This window comes from Notothenia rossii (assembly GCF_949606895.1).
Source record: "Notothenia rossii genome assembly, chromosome: 1".
NCBI lineage: Eukaryota > Metazoa > Chordata > Actinopteri > Perciformes > Nototheniidae > Notothenia > Notothenia rossii.
In genome coordinates this window covers 17,833,074-17,851,232 of record NC_136912.1, presented here as the reverse complement: position 1 = coordinate 17,851,232, position 18,159 = coordinate 17,833,074, and the positions used below count along the sequence as shown (strand labels likewise).

The window sequence follows — 18,159 nt, the reverse complement described above, 5'->3', positions numbered from 1 at the left end:
ACATATGTCCACTGGGTGTCCCTTTGTCCTTTTGCTTGGTGGTTCTACTTTGTTTGGTAGGGGGGAAGGGACATATGTTGCTTTTATAAATGTCAACACCTCCACACAGAGCCGGGACAAATAACTAACCCCTCAGAAACTGAACATCCTAGGCATCATCACACTATAGCAGAAAGGTTGTGTTTGTACAGGTGTACCTACCAATCATATGTAATAGGTGAACAAATTACTGAAAGGAATAACAAAATGTGTTTAAAACCCTTTTTAAAAAGACGTTTGTTGTTAATTCCTCTTTTTAAAAAAGGGATAAAGTCCTGAAATTATAAATCGATAATTTCAATTGTATTTATATAGCCTAAAATGACAAATAAAAATGTGCCTGATGCAGACTGTCCTTAAACCCTTGCAGATAACAAGAAAAAACTCCCCAAAAAATTGGGGACATGTTGTTTTTAATTGTGAGCTTTAAAATGCTTACATTTGATTAAATTAAATTAATCAATTCATAATTGCTTTTCAAATGTGTAAATTGCAGTCACATACGTTAATTGCTGAGATATTAAGGTTTTCTTTGTTGTGGTCCCACAGATCACTTTTTCCAACAAGGCTGGGTGTATATCCGTCCCAGTTTCTATTACCGTACATTTCTTCTGTCAGGAGAACGTGGATAGAAAGCAGAGCTGACTGTCTGCAGAGAGGTGCGGACCTTGTGATCATCAACAGCAAAGCAGAGCCTGTGTGAGTGTGTGAGTGTGTGAGTGTGTGTGTGTGTGTGTGTGTGTGTGTGTGTGTGTGTGTGTGTGTGTGTGTGTGTGTGTGTGTGTGTGTGTGTGTGTGTGTGTGTGTGTGCGCGTGTGTGTGTGTGTGTGTGTGTGTGTGTGTGTGTGTGTGTGTGTGTGTGTGTGTGTGTGTGTGTGTGTGTGTGTGTGTGTGTGTGTGTGTGTGTGTGTGTGTGTGTGTGTGTGTGTGTGTGTGTGTGTGTGAATCAAAGAAGTGTTTGACAGCATGTCAAGGTTTATATTGTCGTTGTGATTGTGTGTTTTTCTCTCCACAATGAGGATCGGACTCACTGATCAAGAGACAGAGGGCAAATGGAAGTGGGTCGATGGGACTCCACTGACAACAAGGTTCACTCATTATTTCACTTTTCTATTGTCAAGGTGAGCTGGGACAGACACTCGCTCTGCAGCTTCATGTCATACATTTTGGGATGTCCTTTAACAGCTTCATTCATGTCAGATAACAAACCAAACGTTAGATTGCTAATAGACAATTATTTCTCTATTATCTCAATCAATCTCAATAAAGCATTTTGATTTGAGTTGATGTCAGGTTGAAATGTATTATTATTGTTTTTTCTTTGGGGGTTTCTACTGGTACACCGTTGAGCCAAATGTAAGAAACAGCTGGAATGATTACCATTGCAGTTGTTACGCCCCACCTTTAAAATGGCCCTATTGGGATAACAACATTCCACCACTGACCCAAATAAAACACGAAAGACACCTTTAAAATCATCAAATCCATAGGATTTATTATAATCAACACATCAAATGTTTAATTATCCATCCTAGGATGAGAGGCAGAAACACCAGAGGCCTCCCTCTTCTGCTGCTGCACTGGAGCTTTTAAGCACTTTCTTCTCCAGCTGCACCTCGTCTTAACCTCGTTACAGCAATGCAGCAGACCTGGGTATAGGAACCAAAGGGAAAAAGAAACAGGGAGGGAATACATACAGCCATAACACAGTGATAATAAAAATGTATGGATATGTGAGAAGAGATTGGCATAACTCCTTACTTTTTTCATTGGGGTGTTTCAGCTACTGGAGAGACGAAGACTGCACAGAAATAATTGTCAAAGATGTGAGAAACAGCTGGAATGATTACCATTGCAATGATAATAAAAATGAGAGATTGGCATAACTCCACATCTCGTCCCACAAAACGATGATAAAAAAAACCGGAACAAGTTTAATTTCTCATTTTCAGCTTAAATTCAAATGTGGAGGTCCAAGTCGGCGAGGGGTTGGACTCTCACGTAGATATCTGGAGTCACGTCATGTCTCAGATTTAGGATTAATTTTCACTTTTTAAAAACTAAATGTGTCTTTTCTCTGCTTTTGCAATTCTAATATTGGCTGCCTGCTTTTAGATTCTCTTATTTCAACTTAAAATCATGTCCTAGTTTTGTGTCTTAGAGATGTGCACATTTTATTTTCTATTCAAAATAAATGAGTCATAAGTCACATGAGAAATTCATGCTGCACCATTTATTTTTTAAATAAGACATTCCTCTTGGTGAAAATCAGTTCTCACAGTATAGAGGGAAGTGCAATTTTTTGACCTAACCACATCTTCTCCCTTCTGGGTAAACTCTTCTTTCAATGTTCTCTTTTAGATAGTGGTATATTTGGAGTGCTTGCAAACATCCGCTTGCAGACATTACTGGGTCTAGTAGTGTCTCTCATCGTAGAATCTTACGTTTATGTTATAAATTACCTGCAAAGGCCCAGAATCCCACTGCCATATGAAAGAATAAACCAACGAGTTGTATACAAATGCTAATGTTTTATATTATAAAGGAGACATGAACCCAACAACACTCTGATATGATTCAGCAGATCTATATAAACTTACAGAAGCTTTGACCACCTTTGGTAGTGGCTTCACATGTTTTTATTTAAAAGAGAATTCAGAGTGTGTTGTAAAGAGGTAATGTCAGTACTTGTTGGCATACTACTGGATGATTATGTAAGTTAACTACAGGGGTTGATTTTACAGTGGATTTGGTGATAATGTCATTGTGAATGTGTTCAAAATCTTAATTGATATTATAAAAAATGTTCAAACTAATAACTAAGTATAGAGATAACCAGTTCTGGTGCAAATAAATAAGGGCAGAGTATAGGCATTTAGATAATAGCAAATTAAAAAACATGAAATATCTTTGCATTATGTGTCACTGATAAACAACAACAATAATGATGATTTCCTTTGGAATAAAAAGAACAAGTGTGAATTGTGAATAAAAGTCCAAATTGCACAAAGTACACAAGAATCAATACGTCAAAGCTGCAGCAGAGGTTGTAACAACAAGCGAGTTGTGAACATTAAGGAAGAAGAGAGACAATTTGTCTTAAAACCAGGAAGAACAAGAGTGGTTTTGCAGTATTAGGCGACGAAGAATAGTATTTATTATCATATGCTTATGTTTGGTTAATGTTGCATGAGGTTCATATTTATGTATTTGCATGGGAGCGTTCGAGTCACTTTGCAATCTCGGTGCGGCTGCTTCTCTATCAACTTTCTGGCCTTTGCCATACCCGTCATTAACTATAATATCTGATGTGCTACACAGAGGGTTGTTGCTTATTTTCATTTTACATGTATAGTGTAGTTAAAATATATAGCTTTTAATATAACACCGCAATAAAGTACACATCACATAATTAATACAAAACAATGCGTCAATATGCATAGATATGCATCAACACAGATTATGATTTAAATATTGGACTTACACAACTTTACAGCAACTTCAGAGTTTTTTTAAACAAGCTCTTAAACACCTTAGCATTGTGCCGATTAAGCTTTCATTCACTTTAGAGGCCATTGCTTATGGATTTTGATTGTCTCGCTTGTTTTTTGATGAACAAATTAAACAAACTAATATGATCATTAATTACTTAATTAACATTAACGTTATCAGTAATGACAAAGTAGAGTTTTCCTTCCTGGAGGATAAATGTTTTTTTAGGTAGCCAAAGATATGCACATGGAGCAGCAGTCAAAGCATCAAATACTGAGTTGAGGAACAAAGGCAGATGACTCAAAAATAAGGAAGAAGAGAGTGTGAGAGAGAGAGAGAGAGAGAGTTAGAGGTGTATGCTGAGAGAATCATTAAATAAAGGAAGATCAGTGCCCTTTAAAGAAGACCATTTGACAAACACCATCAGCACTCTGCAGAGGCTCTACTGATGAGATGGTTTCCCTTGAAGAAGAACTTGAGCTCTCCATGACGTATGAAAACTTTGAAGATGTTCCAGCCAGGAAAGCTGCATCCCGCCGCTCTGTTGAAGACTTCAATGTGCCTGCTGCAGCGCCTGGTAAGACAGAAATCATAATCCAACAATTTAGAGTTGTTAAGTTTACAATAACCTTATTTTGGAAACTTAATTTTAAACTTAAAGATCATCATATATATAAATATATATTAATATATTGCGTGAGAAATTAAAGACAAAATCAACCTCTCAGTTTAAAGTGTACGGTTTCTAAAACAGCCGCTTGTGCAAGTCAGCCTCCATAAACCTCCGTGTGTGTTCATGTTTCTGGGTTCTACAAACAGGAATGAAAATGTACAGACTGGTTGTTGTGAGTTTTGGACTCCTGTGTATCCTACAAGCTGCTCTCAACATTTCCCTGCGTCTCACTCTCTGTAAGTGTTCCTAATTTGTGCCTCTCACTTCTGTATTCTTTGTATTGAAAATAATTGCTCTGAAATAATAATAATAATTTTAAAGTGAATACTTTCTACAGTTGATCCAATAATCAAATGTCGTTTGTAACCTCTCTACTGAAAATGATAGTTTCACAGCCAAACTCCCTGACTGAAGAGAGAGACGAGATGAAGAGAATCTACCTCGGTAAATATGATGATGACAATCTCCCAGTTAAATCCTGTACACCTAATTATTGACAAGCCCTCTTGTCTGCTCGAGTCGTGGCAGCGCTACTTCTTCACCCTCTGGTCTGAGGGAAGACCCGGGCTACAACTTCCTCACTCATGCTTCTATAAGAACAACTGATATTACAACACTTAACGGGCCATGGCTAGTCAGTTAGCATGTTAATAACCCTAGATATCTCTGCAACACATAGACGTCTTAAAAATAACGTCAACACTGTAGGCTCTTCACATTCTGTTGATAATGTTAGTTCGTATTTAAAATATAAATTCTGGCATATCTATCATTGTACCTTTCATAAGAGGAAATGACACACATATCCTTTATTCAACCATTAAGATTAAAAAATATTTTTCTAGAGCGACTAGGCCAAGAGGGCAGCATGAACAATGTTACAACAAATAAAACACAGACAATACAGGCAGACAAATACAGCTCTCGTAAAACACAAATGAAATGGCACTTTATCCGGTAAATATGGGAATAAAAGAAACTGTTACAAAGCATAAACACTGGCACAATTTTCATGCCTAAGTATGCCAGATGACTAATATACTGTATTAATCCTCTGGTCCTGTTAAAAATAATGGTAACCTCTCCATTCATCAATTCCTTGAAAACATATAACTTGGTATTAGAATAGGAAGAGGACATTAACACCCATACATTATCATAGATATATTAATATAATAAACATTGAGAATTCTGTTTTAGATCTGGAGGCCGGTTGCAATAACCTGACTGAGGAGAGAGATGACCTGAAGAGAACTCTGGAAAACTATGGTAGGTACAATGAGGAAACCAATTCTTAAAGGAAAAGATATACTTGAGCTCTGGACTTCTGTGTATATTAAAAGTTCCTTATAATATTTCCCTGCGTCTTGCTGTTTTAAATCTTCTTAATTTGTGCAAATAACTTTTTAGTCAGATAGTGCAAATGGTAACAGACCTTGTTTGATTCATTTCTATTAGACAATCATTTGCCCTGATTGCTTTAGAACAACACATTACTGTATATAAGGGTCTACATTCATGAACTGAAATGTATATCAAAGTTCTTTGTGAAAATGTATGAATCATCATTTTCAAACCTTTCTAATTATTTTTAGTAAACAACAAGTATTTTCAACAAAGCTAGGGAGGACATTTCGTTTTTAAACTGAATCATGTGTTTATGTGTGCACATAATCAAATGTAGTTGGTAACCTCTCCACTGAAAATGACAGTTTCACAGCAAAACTCCCTGACTGAAGAGAGAGACGAGATGAAGAGAATCAACCTCGGTAAGTATGATGATGACAATCTCCCAGTTAAATCATGTCTATTTGGAGAGCAGCAGGAAGTGGCTGCAGAGGAAGAGTTAATTATTGCCTTTACAGTTTTTCTCGATTGCCTAACACACATTTTTTTTTTAATTGCTCAGCTTCTCAGAACACTAAACACAATTCACAAAACCACACCCAAAGTGCAAAACACCTAATTTCTCCTGCTAAGTGAAGAACTGCACTCAAAACTACATAAACACTTACCAAATGCAAACTTTAGCACCAAATATAACACTTCATTCTTAATACTAGATGGTTTGACCATCCAACTACACACTGCTGAGCATAATCTAACGCACTTTAATCTGTTATGGGCTATGCTCTCTACATAGAGGTTTCTGCAGAGAAAGATTGCTTGAGTATACAGAAATACAGTAAATGAAGAAATACAAATGAGTTGTTGAAAAAAATCACATTTTATTCAAATATAACATTGTGCAACATGCATCTCAGCAAATAGTTACAATGCTTCGGATCTCTCTAAGTGTGATGCATTGTTTGCCAAAACCAAGTTTGTAACTGCTGCTTCCTGTGCCTCATTGAAAATCCTTAGCTTTCCACCTGCACCTCTTTGTTTCTCAGTCCTTCAGATAAACAACAAAGATATAGTGGATGGTCAGTGTGTGTGTTGCATAAAAGTAAGTTTACCACAGTACATTGTGCAGGATTTGTGTACAGTTATAGTATGCAACATGCCAACAATTCAGTTACAGTAATGAAGTAAATACGTTTCACACAACAGATATAAGCACTGATATATCATGAATTATGCAGAGCTAAAAACTGGTAACTAACGTGTTTTCAAGTCTAAGTGTCCGGATTACAGAGGCAACAGTAAATCGGCTTAGATTAGGCTGAACCCTCTGTCCAGCCTCTCTCATCGTCACACCATGGTTGATAACATTTCATTTCATTAGAGAGTATTCTTCTTTGTCCACGTCCTCTTCCTCCAGCTCTACCTCTACCTCTCATTCTTCTTCCTCTCACTCTCAGCCCAGCTCTTCCTCTTCCTCTTCCTCTTGCTCATGCTTCCATGTTGGCTTCCATTGTTGCTGTAAGAAAGTACTCACCTGTGGTCTTTTTATAGTGCTAACATCCTGATTGCTGAGCCAACAATTATGCTATCAGGTGTTTGGTCAGGTGGAACGTGTTTCTTGATTATTGGTCCATGTGTGAGGCATTTTGAATATCAGTGTTTTAAACCTGCTAACACGTGACTTTATGTCAGATTCCTGTGTTTTACGTGGAGAAACGTGTGCAGTGGTTTGCAAAAAGTGCCATGTTGATTTGCAAATTGTGTGAAAAGCTGAAAACGAGTTTTGGAGATTTGAGATTTGTTTTGCTCTTTGAGTGTCAGTTAAAATAATTGTGCTTTATGTATAATTTTAGTGTGTTAGCATTCGAGAAAAACTGTATGCTCAGCAGTGTGTCGTTGGGTGGTCAAACAATCTAGCACTATGAATGAAGTGTGTTATATTTGGTGCAAAAGTTTGCATTTGGTAAGTGTTTATGTAGTTTTGAGTGCAGTTCTTCATTTTGCAAGATGTATGAGGTGTTTTGCACTTTGTATGGTTTTGTGAATTGTGTTTAGTGTTTTGAGAAAATAAGCCCTGCTTTACAGTTTTTATAGCAATTGAAAAAAACTGTATAGTACAAGACACTTTGTCCAACCAACTCCACAGCACTGTACTTATCAAGCCCAAACTCATCTTTTATGGCATTCCGTATGTATGATTTCTGAGTCAACAAAAAAGCTGTTTGGTGTTTATGGTCATTTGGCATGTGTATTGGTTGATTGGTTCATGTGTGTAGCATTTTTAATGGCAGTGTTTTGAAAATGGCAAACAAGTGAATACTGTAGGTCAGATTTCTGTGTCGTACTTGGAGAACCGTGTGCAGTGTTTGCTAAAAATGGCCAAGTTGAATTGCAAATAGGGCGCAGAGTGTGAGATTAAATAATTCTGCTTGTGGTAGCAACTGAAAAAAACTGTGATATGATAAACATTGAGAATTCTGTTTTAGATCTGGAGGCCGGTCGCAATCTCCTGACTGAGGAGAACCACGGCCTGAAGAGAACTCTGGAAGAATATGGTAGGTACAATGGGAAAGTCAATTCTTTAACTTTAATAAATCCTTTGGGCACATTTTCTCCAAGCTGCTTTCAACATTTCCCTGCTTCTTGCTCTTTGTATGACTTATTTAAGGGAGCAAGATGCTTGTCTTAATTTGTGTTTCTCACTTCAACAAGCCCTTGTTTAAATTCTCTTACAACATATCAGTTGCTCTGAATGCTTTGAAGCAACATATAACTGTACATCAGAGTGTACAAATTGACTTGAAATGTATATCAAAATTCATTTGAACATCTAACTCAATATCCCTTTCAAAGCATGTTGTCACTTATTTGGAATTCTTGAAAATAATCACAATGACAGCTTCACAGTCAAGTTCCCTGTATGCTTTTGATACAGTAATCAACTATGAATAAGAAACAAACCCCCACGTAATTTATAGTTAAACACAAAAGACAATGGGAATTATGTTTGAGATGTGGTGGCCAGTTGAAAAAACCTGGCTATGAGACGATCTGAAGAAAACTCTGAGAGCCTTGGGTAAGTATGATAATGAAATCAATTGTTCTGTCTTTGGGCCATTATATCAAAGAGCAAACATTCAGATTTATCAAACGGTAGATACCACCTTGGAATTTTATTTTTTACTTAACCATCTGTTAATGTATGTATCGAAGCAAAAGGCACTTTTATACTTTTTATGTCGTTTATACATACATATGTGTCCCCGGGGTGTAAGGGATCTCACAAAGTGTCAGAAAAGAAAAACCCTCTGTCTTTTCCTCCGTACCCAAATCTCTAAAAACGGGGGTCCAACAGAGTTGATCCAGATTTGCTGCCGATATAACGTAATATCGGAAATATGGGCTGGCTTTACACCCAGAAACGTCGCTATCAGAAACAATGTGCAACGTGTTTTGGAAGTAATATGGTCTTTGTTTACATTAGCAAGCATCGCTAACACTGAGAGCTAACCTGTACTGGAGAGAGTATGTGTAAAAAAGCAGGAAATAAAAAGCTACTCACCCGAATGTTGGTAAACCCGCAAGAGAAAAAGCATTTGAGCTCCATACTGTTTCAGAAATAATCCTTGATGTGGTTTGGAACATAATATGTTGTTTCATCAGCATTTAGCTGAGTATCTGGGTAGAATTCTGTGCAGGCATGAGGCGTCCCCCCCTTTTTTTAGGTGATCTGTTTGTATTTTGAGCAAAACACTTGATAGACATGTTTTATATATATTTGTATATATCTGAGACCTTTAAGGTTTTATCGTTCTTTCTGTTCTCCAATAACAAAGATGGACAGTTTTTCAATGTCCTTCTATCATGACTTTGTTTGTTGATAATTTTGATTATTTCAGTTCTTTCTTTCATCAACAGCTCACTATTTACAGCAAGGATGGGTTTATTTCAGCGGTAGTTTCTATCGTATTTCTTCCACCATGAAGCCCTGGCAAGACAGCAGAAGGGACTGTCAGCAAAGAGGTGCAGACCTGATGATTATCAACAGCCAAGAAGAGCAGGTAGGAATGTGCATGTGGTTCAAGCCTATTAAAGCATGGAAACATGTCACAGTGGACGCACAAAATACAAATATGAAAAAAATATAAAAAATATATCAAATTTGAATAATATGTCCTCTCTAAATATTAGTTGTAAATAACTGTATGTTTCTCTTTGAAAACAAGGATTTCTCAAGACAATACAAAAATATAATTTGGATTGGACTGATGGACAGAGACACAGAGGGAGAATGGACATGGGTAGATGGGACACAACTTACAACAAGGTAAACGTAAACTTTATTGTTGAAACAAATGGTCCTCGAACCACAGAAGTACTTGAACCTTTTTATAAAACAACAGCATCATTTTCAAAAAAACATTCAATATTGTTGTTTGAACTTTCTGTTCATTAAAAAACGTGTTGGTTTGTTTTCTGTTAAAGCTTCTGGCATTCCGGGGAACCCAACAATTATGACAAGAGAAATGAAGACTGTGTGAATATAAACCACCATGATCACACAAACAGCTGGAATGATGCACCATGTGAAAATGAATATTTCTGGATCTGCGAAAAGAAAATGTAGCTCTACATACACACTGGTGTCACACCGTAATGACAGCAACTGTATATTGAAGAATATTAAGATATCATGTATTTCCCACCTGTTTAACTGAACCATTTTAAGGCAAAGTGACACATTAGACTGAAATATCCCACGGTGTGTTCTGATTTAGGCGATAAAAAACACTTTTCAGTGGCAATGTACAGTATCAAAAGAAAATGTTAAAATGTGGCATTATTTATTTGGTGAACATAGCCCAGTTTCAGCAGAAATCTTTTCTCAAGCACTTTATGTGCTGAAGTTTTGTTGCAGGAGAAACCCAGTGGATTGTATATGTTCTTTATACTTTATACTTTATATGTGTTTGAGAGAAAACACGCTCATGTTTGTTTGCAGATAATGTCAAATGGCATATACAGCATATATAAACGGCACAAAGACTTTCATGATATTATGGATTGTTTTTTAGGTTGATTGCAGTAGTAAATATATGAAATAACAACACAGGTTTGCAGATTATAAGAGATTAGCTTGACTGACTTTAAACATATGTAATGGCTTTAACTTTATTTTAAACGTGGCTGAAAATATGGTATTTTTGATGTGATGGAAGTATCCTTCATTACACGTCTGAACCGTAAGAAAAATAGTATTTCTTCTTTACATTGTTTGAAATGTTGCTTCAATAAAAAGAACTGTTGTGTAGTTCTTACATTAAGCCTTTTTATAGTGCTTACATAGTTGATGAGTCAACAATGAAGCAGTTTGGTGTTTACCGTCATTTGGCATGTATATTTTTGGTTCATGTGTGTAGCATTTTTAATGGCAGTGTTTTGAAAATGGCAACAAGTGAATATATGTCGGATTTCTGTGTCTTACTTAGAGAACCGTGTGCAAGTTGAATTGCAAATAAGGTGCAGAGCTAAACATGTGTTTGGAGATTTGAGATGAGGTTTTGCTCTTTGAGTGTGAGATTAAATAACTGTCCTTTACAGTATGTGTTATTTTAGTCTGTGAGCAACAGAAAATAAACTGTAAGTGAAAACACCTACGCCATGTATGTATACATCCAGCAGGTGGCACTAAAACATTTCAGCCCTGACTGTAAATAATAAGTGGACTTTGACTATGTGCAGTGCAGCATTAATGAGATCCAACACAAACAATAGTGAACCATAAACTGCAGCACTTTCTCATGTGCAGGTCAGGCAAGGTATGGAGCAGTAAACAATCATTTGATTTAAATTCTTTATTTTATCTCCAATAAATAATCTAATGGTGGGAACTTGTCATTTGACACACTGTGTTAAAAAAGAAGCCTAGTTAATAATTTTACCGTCTTGAGTATTATTAGTTTTTTGTTACAGTAGACACCCATATGTGAGTTTGTTGTATTTAATGTTAGAATAACAAAACACCTCTTATATAAATAAAGAAGATATTTTCCGTATGATACATCATCAAATAATGGAGAAAACTCTTACATAAAGATGGTATTTTATCAGTGATTAACTGATGATGAGGTAAAATGTAAAATAAATGTAAGTGTCTAAATATTACTTTATAAGTGGATTTCGGGTTTTATTCACCGTTTACTGTTATAGGCTAATATGTTGAAACTATATCCAACAAATGAGAAATGTATAACAAGGCTTGTAAATTGTTATTCTTGGTTTTGTATCCCCTCCAACAATTTTTAAAACAAAACTTTCAAGGTGAGTGACAAATGGCAAAGGAAAGGCAGTACAGTAAATGTAAATGGAAACAAGTTTGTCCTCAAATTCTTAACAGTCTGATCAGTGGACTGGATGTTCACACTTACTGTCTTCTTCAAGAGTGAGCAAATAAGCCCATTACCACTGCGACCAGATTTAGAAGATGACACAAACAGGAAGAAACAAGTGTGTGAAGAAAGACTCACACTGACTCACTGTCTGTTTCTCTAGAACAACTGAAAGTTCTTTATAATTATACTGTATGATCAAAACCTTTCATACATGCCATTTCTTCATCACCCTTTTACCTTTGAATATAAAGTACAACACAAATCACAAGGAACAACTTATTTGACCTATATAAATAATAATATATAATATATATATATATATATATAATATATAACCAATTTAATAGGAAGCGGTTTAATCATGGTTTTCCTGTTCGAGGTTTTTATCATTGCTTAAAGCAAGATTTTGAAAACCGAGTTCCTTTTGTCTAAACACTAAACAATTCAGACAACATCACACACAGCAGAACTCCTCAGATCTTTTTCAAACGATTTTGTTCAAAATGTTAATGTACACTTGATTGGTGAGTGTTTGTACACCTCACGGTCATGTGTGTTGAATTTATAGGGATGTATTTTAAAAGTCAATCTTTATTTATTGCATACATTACAACACCAAATCATGAATAGTTATCTCCACACAAAGAGCAGATCTTGACTGTAGTCTTGAAGAGTGCCCAGAGATGGCAACAAAAAAGGGTTTTTGCTTAGATTTCAAGATATGGGATGCAATTTTGCTGCTTAAACTTCTTTCAGTTTCAATCGGTTTTTGCTTCATGTTTCATTTTAGCAATTGAAAAAATACCTTGGAGGCTCAAAAGCTTAAAAGCTGAGAGGAAATCTTAGGTACAACTGTTAAAGTGTTAAAATCTCCAGTACGCACGCAGTGAATACACTTTATTTGTCTATGGATACATTGATACAAGATGGGTGTTGGGTATGTGATTTCATGTGGTTTAAATAGTTTTTGAGAACACTTCCTACACACTGTGTAAGTGTAACGCCTCATAAGTAGTTTTAAGAACTTCCCCTTCTCCTCTTTGTTATAATTTATTCAAACAACAGGAGACAGATCGGGGGAGAACAAAGCACTGAGATATAAAATACCTGACAAAAGGAGTTCTACTTTGTTGTGGCACACTTCTGCTTTCTATCAGGAAACTTTTACAGCACTTTTGGAAGTTTTAAGCACCTCGAGGGCAGTGACGACATGTTGTGTTTCCACACAATGTGACACATTTTGTGGAGGTTTGTTGTGTCAGGCTGCATGTTTATAAATTGCAATTCCTCTTTTTCTTGATCTCAAAGATGACAGAGAAACATCTGTACCAAAACAGTCAAGTTTTCTGTCCCAATATTCATATGATCTTAGATTTTAAAGGTTAATATCACTTAATCAAATATATTTTAAATTCTTAACAGGCTTTTAATATCCACTCCTCTGCAGTGATTTTTCTTCAACGAAGCCACACTCTGTTTCAATTTACTAATGTAATGTTTACTCCTTCATTTCAATGTGTCCTTCGTTCCTCTTGTATGCTCTATTTGTGATAATTAGAATGATTAAAGATGTGTGATAAGCAGCTTTCTAGATACAATTTATATATATATATATATATATATATATATAAAACTGCAATGTAACTGCCCTGACCGCTCATTAAGTATTGGAGAGAAACAGGGAATACATACAGCCGTAACACTTTGTTGACACGGTTTACTTTCAAGTACAGTTAGTTTACCAAGCAGAATTCGGTCTGTACATATCCTAAAATGTAGTGAATTAAAATGCCAACAGAGTACAATTATTCAGATAATGCTGTAAATGTGTGTCTTGCAGTAGGACTTTATTTTGTCAGCATGTCTGTCTGATTTCTGCGCACAGGGAGAACACTCAGACTGGTTGCTGTGAGCTTTGGACTCCTGTGTATCCTACAAGTTGCTCTCAACATTTCCCTGCACTTCACTCTCTGTAAGTCATTTCAAACCGTCTCATTTCATCAGAAGACCAGAAAATCTGCTTTCCACCACAGTGAAATTATTGCATTTAAAAAATGTGAGACTTTCTTTAAGGGGTTTAAGTATGAATATGGGATTTAAGATAACTCTGTGTTTATGCTCATGCTCCCTCAAAGTTTCTATCCAATTCACCTTGGATAGTTAGGGGAAGTTGAAACAACACATGGCATAATAAAAGCGTGTTTTTGTTTCTGAAGCAAACCAACTACTTTCAGCTAAAATGCAACTTGAGATATATATTATACAGATTAGCTTCTCCCCCTGCCTACTTGTAAAATGGTCTTTGATTAAGATGCTGACTGCATGTTGTGAACATTGTTGGTTTAATGTAATGTAAATATTGAATTCTCAATGAAGTGTTTTTTTGCTCTTTCAGACAGTAAGACATCAGATATAGATGTCAGTTGCACAAACCTGACTTACGAGACTGAAAAGCTGAAGAAGGAACTGATTAACTTTGGTCAGTGGGAGGAGGAAACACATAATGATTTGCATGCAAAGGATCATTTTTGTCCAAATCAGAAATCATGTATAGTCTATCAGATGAAAATTCACAATAAATATTGACAGTGCAAAATGGAATGATAATGCTCTGTTGTAATGAGGACTTTACGATGATAGTGAGGCTTGGATTTTTGGGGTAAACACTATACAAATATATTGCTGTTAATTAGCATACCCACTTTTGGTTTTAACTGGACTTTCTGCACAGCTGAAACAAACAAGTTAGTTTGACACAGGTCAGGTTGGAGGTATTTGGTTCTTCGTTTTTGCCTGACTGATTCAAATTGATACAAATTGCTTCATTGAAAACTCAGCAAAGTAATGTAATAAAACAGCCATGCCATCTGTCTGTAAAAAAACTCAGATGATGTTCAGTTTTTGGGGACATTGTTGGATATCAATCACATGTTTATCGTTAAAGGTTTAGGTAGAGGTGGTGAAATGCCCATTTGTGTCCTTCCTACATGTTGGGGGCTGGGTATTAGAAACTTCTCTCAATACAAAGGTCATCCAGTAAAATACCATCACTCACTAGTGTATGATTTATACATATAATTTAATATCTGACGACCCCTGTCCATTGGGTGTCCCTTTGTCTTTTTGCTTGGTGGCTCTACTTTGTTTAGTAGGGGGGAAGGGACATATGTTGCATTTATAAATGTCAACACCTCCACACAGAGCCGGGACAAATAACTCTCTCCCTCTATGTCAACAGAAACTGAACATCCTAGGCGTCATAACACTATAGCAGAAAAGTTGTGTTAGTTTGTACAGGTGTACCTACCAATCACATGTAATAGGTGGATACATTACTGAAAGAAATAACAAAATGTAGTTTAAAACCCTTTTTTTTTTAAAGTTTGTTGTTAATTCCTCTTTTGGAAAAATGGACAAAGTCCTGAAATTATAAATCGATAATTTCAATTGTATTTATATAGCCTAAAATGACAAATAAAAATGTGCCTGATGCAGACTGTCCTTAAACCCTTGCAGATAACAAGAAAAAATTCCCCAAAAATTGGGGACATGTTGTTTTTAATTGTGAGCTTTAAAATGCTTACATTTGATTCAATTCAATTAATCAATTCATAATTGCTTTTCAAATGTGTAAATTGCACAGTCACATATGTTAATTCCTGAGATATTAAGGTTTTCTTTGTTGTGGTCCCACAGATCACTTTTTCCAACAAGGCTGGGTGTATATCCGTCCCAGTTTCTATTACATTTCTTCTGTCAGGAAAACGTGGCAAGAAAGCAGAGCTGACTGTTTGCGGAGAGGTGCGGACCTCGTGATCATCAACAGTAAAGCAGAGCAGGTGTGTGTGTGTGTGTACTTATTGTGTACACATTTTCTGTTAAAATCTCCTGTATTTTGAATCGTGTGATGGATGTCAAGTCAAAAGTCAAAGTCAACTTTAATGTCAATATTCCAGTTTGTGTGTACTGTAAAGACAGAGAGATCGAAATGCTGTTTCCCACAATCCCGAATATAAAAGCAATGTATATAGAATATAAAATGTAAAAATATGTGTGCAAATATGTACGTACGTATATACACAGTCAAAGACACATTTTTACATGTGCACACATTAAGATCTAAATAAAAACACAACAATCAATATATACAAAATAACAGTCACTTCAATATTTTGAGAATGTACATTATTGCAATATTGCCCATAGCAGCGTAAAAAGTGTCTGGTGTCAAGGCGACCGTCCATTTCTACTGATGATTGACGATAAGTGTTTTTCTCTAAACCAGGATTTCATAACAAAATTCAACAGATTCACATGGATTGGACTGACGGACGTAAAAACCGAAGATACTTGGAAGTGGGTGGATGGCACTCCACTCAACAAAAGGTTAGCTCATAGCTTTTTTTTCAAATGACATTAAATCAAAAAAGCGTCTTGTAGATGTTCATGTTAGATTAATAAATATATCTAAAATGATTCAAAGGGAACATTTAATTGTGCAATTTAAACTAGTTTATCAGATGCATATTGTGTTATGTTTGTTGCTAAAGAGGATTTGTGTTTTGGTTTCAGCTACTGGGGACCCGGGGAGCCGAACAGCTTTGAAGGCAATGTGGAGGACTGTGTAGAAATAAGGTTTTTTGACCTGGAGAACAGCTGGAATGATATTCAATGTGGAGATCAAAACTTCTGGATCTGTGAAAAGATGTTAGCTATAACGCAACATAATAATGAAATAAACTCCACTTCAAAAACAGACAAGGAGGCACATGCGCAGATACAGATAGAGAAGCAAACCAAGTTTAAAGTCTTTAGGAATATCTGATTTGTGGCTTTGTTTAATAAGGAAGGAAATGCTTTGAGCGGGTTTGACCTCAACAGCACTCTCAGTGCATGTAAATGTCTGTTTGTTTAAAATACATTTATTACACTGGCTTATTTGTATTTATAACATTACTGAAAGTGAAAGTAATGGAATAACCTAAGCTGTTTGAATTAAGATCATTCCTATTGAACTAGATGTATGTTTCAAGCCTTGTTTCTGCAGATGCTCTAAACCCCATCTGATAATTCAATAGATGGTTGCCAATATTTACAAATAATCATGTGATAATAATTGTAATGTGTGTAATGATTGCTTGGCATTATGTCTGGGAAGGAGAAAACAACTAATACAGTTATTTCTATCCTCTGGCACAATAAATGAATCAATTCAATGTTAAAATGTCAAGTACTCGGTATTGCATTAAACAACAGTTTACTGTATTGTTTTTTTTGTATTCAAATAATAATAAACCACCAGCTGTCATGCAACTTTACTTCAAATTCTTTGTCAGTGCTGCAGCTACAAATATTCACCTTCTGAGCACATCTATCTTTCAGTCTACAGATAGATGGATGGGTATAGATAGCTATAGATAGATAGATAGATAGATAGAGAGATAGATAGATAGATAGATAGATAGATCCAGACATACTATACATACATACATAGATAGATACATAGCTAGATAGATGTGAACTGTGACATTAAAACATTTTGTGATAATAGAAAGCCCCACCATGTAGTTTGTATAAGGGTCACCTAACACATTTCAAACCACCAGCCCTCAGTTTCCTGATGACATGGCAAACACATGCGTACATAATGATAGTTACTTTCCGTGCACAGTTGAGGGTGATGAATGTCAAACGCACACGCTGCAGACTTTGATGACATCAGGCAGCACGGACCAAACGGCACCTTCAGTACAGCTGGACACCATGGATGAAATGTCCATCTATATGAATGTAGAGGAATTATCGGTTACCACAGCCGGAGCAAAAGGGAGATTGACAGAAAATATTTATGAAAATGTGTCTATCCTTAATCAGGGGCCACACAGACCTGGAACTGCACCCTCGGGTAATAAACATATAACATTGTTTTACACACAGGCACAAAAACAGGACAAGACTATATTAGTTTAATATAGTCAAGGTGTGACTTTTGCTCACAAACCCTTTTTACTTGTGGTTACTCTTTCCAAGCACTTTCTGTATCCTTTAATTTACTTGAACCTGAAATACAAAGAAGCAAATTGTAAACATTACATTTTACCTTCAGATGCTAAAGAGGTGAAATGTAGTTCCTGCAGAGCTGCTGAAGTTTTTCTGGGTCTGCTGTGTCTATTCCTTCTGACTGGACTCATACCTCTGGTTTACCTTTGTGAGTGC

General features: G+C 36.0%; 3 protein-coding genes across 5 annotated transcripts in view; all 3 read left to right on the top strand.

Moving 5' to 3' along the window:
* Nucleotides 1-11,372, top strand: part of LOC307042016 (uncharacterized protein) — a 54,925-nt gene extending 43,553 nt beyond the window's left edge. The window contains exons 1-9 of one of the 3 annotated variants that reach the window (XM_079685665.1): nt 3,953-4,108; nt 4,351-4,440; nt 4,592-4,648; nt 5,405-5,473; nt 5,917-5,973; nt 8,038-8,106; nt 9,470-9,612; nt 9,778-9,878; nt 10,037-11,371. In XM_079685665.1, the coding sequence (XP_079541791.1) occupies nt 3,985-4,108; nt 4,351-4,440; nt 4,592-4,648; nt 5,405-5,473; nt 5,917-5,973; nt 8,038-8,106; nt 9,470-9,612; nt 9,778-9,878; nt 10,037-10,178 (852 nt within the window). In that variant the 5' untranslated portion in view covers nt 3,953-3,984 and the 3' untranslated portion in view covers nt 10,179-11,371. Of the gene's footprint in view, nt 1-3,952; nt 4,109-4,350; nt 4,441-4,591; nt 4,649-5,404; nt 5,474-5,916; nt 5,974-8,037; nt 8,107-9,469; nt 9,613-9,777; nt 9,879-10,036 lie in introns of those variants that run through there. The other 2 variants (XM_079685667.1, XM_079685664.1) reach the window with 2 other exon arrangements.
* The window catches only part of LOC307042039 (CD209 antigen-like protein A), a 115,862-nt gene that overhangs the window by 63,435 nt on the left and 34,268 nt on the right, over nt 1-18,159 (top strand). The window lies entirely within an intron of this gene.
* Nucleotides 11,213-17,256, top strand: LOC307044895 (CD209 antigen-like protein 2; the record flags this gene model as incomplete). Its single annotated transcript, XM_079690330.1, has 6 exons — nt 11,213-11,261; nt 13,829-13,915; nt 14,339-14,422; nt 15,640-15,782; nt 16,229-16,329; nt 16,516-17,256. The coding sequence occupies 6 exons, from the start codon at nt 11,213-11,215 to the stop codon at nt 16,766-16,768; spliced, it is 717 nt and encodes a 238-aa protein (XP_079546456.1). The 3' UTR covers nt 16,769-17,256.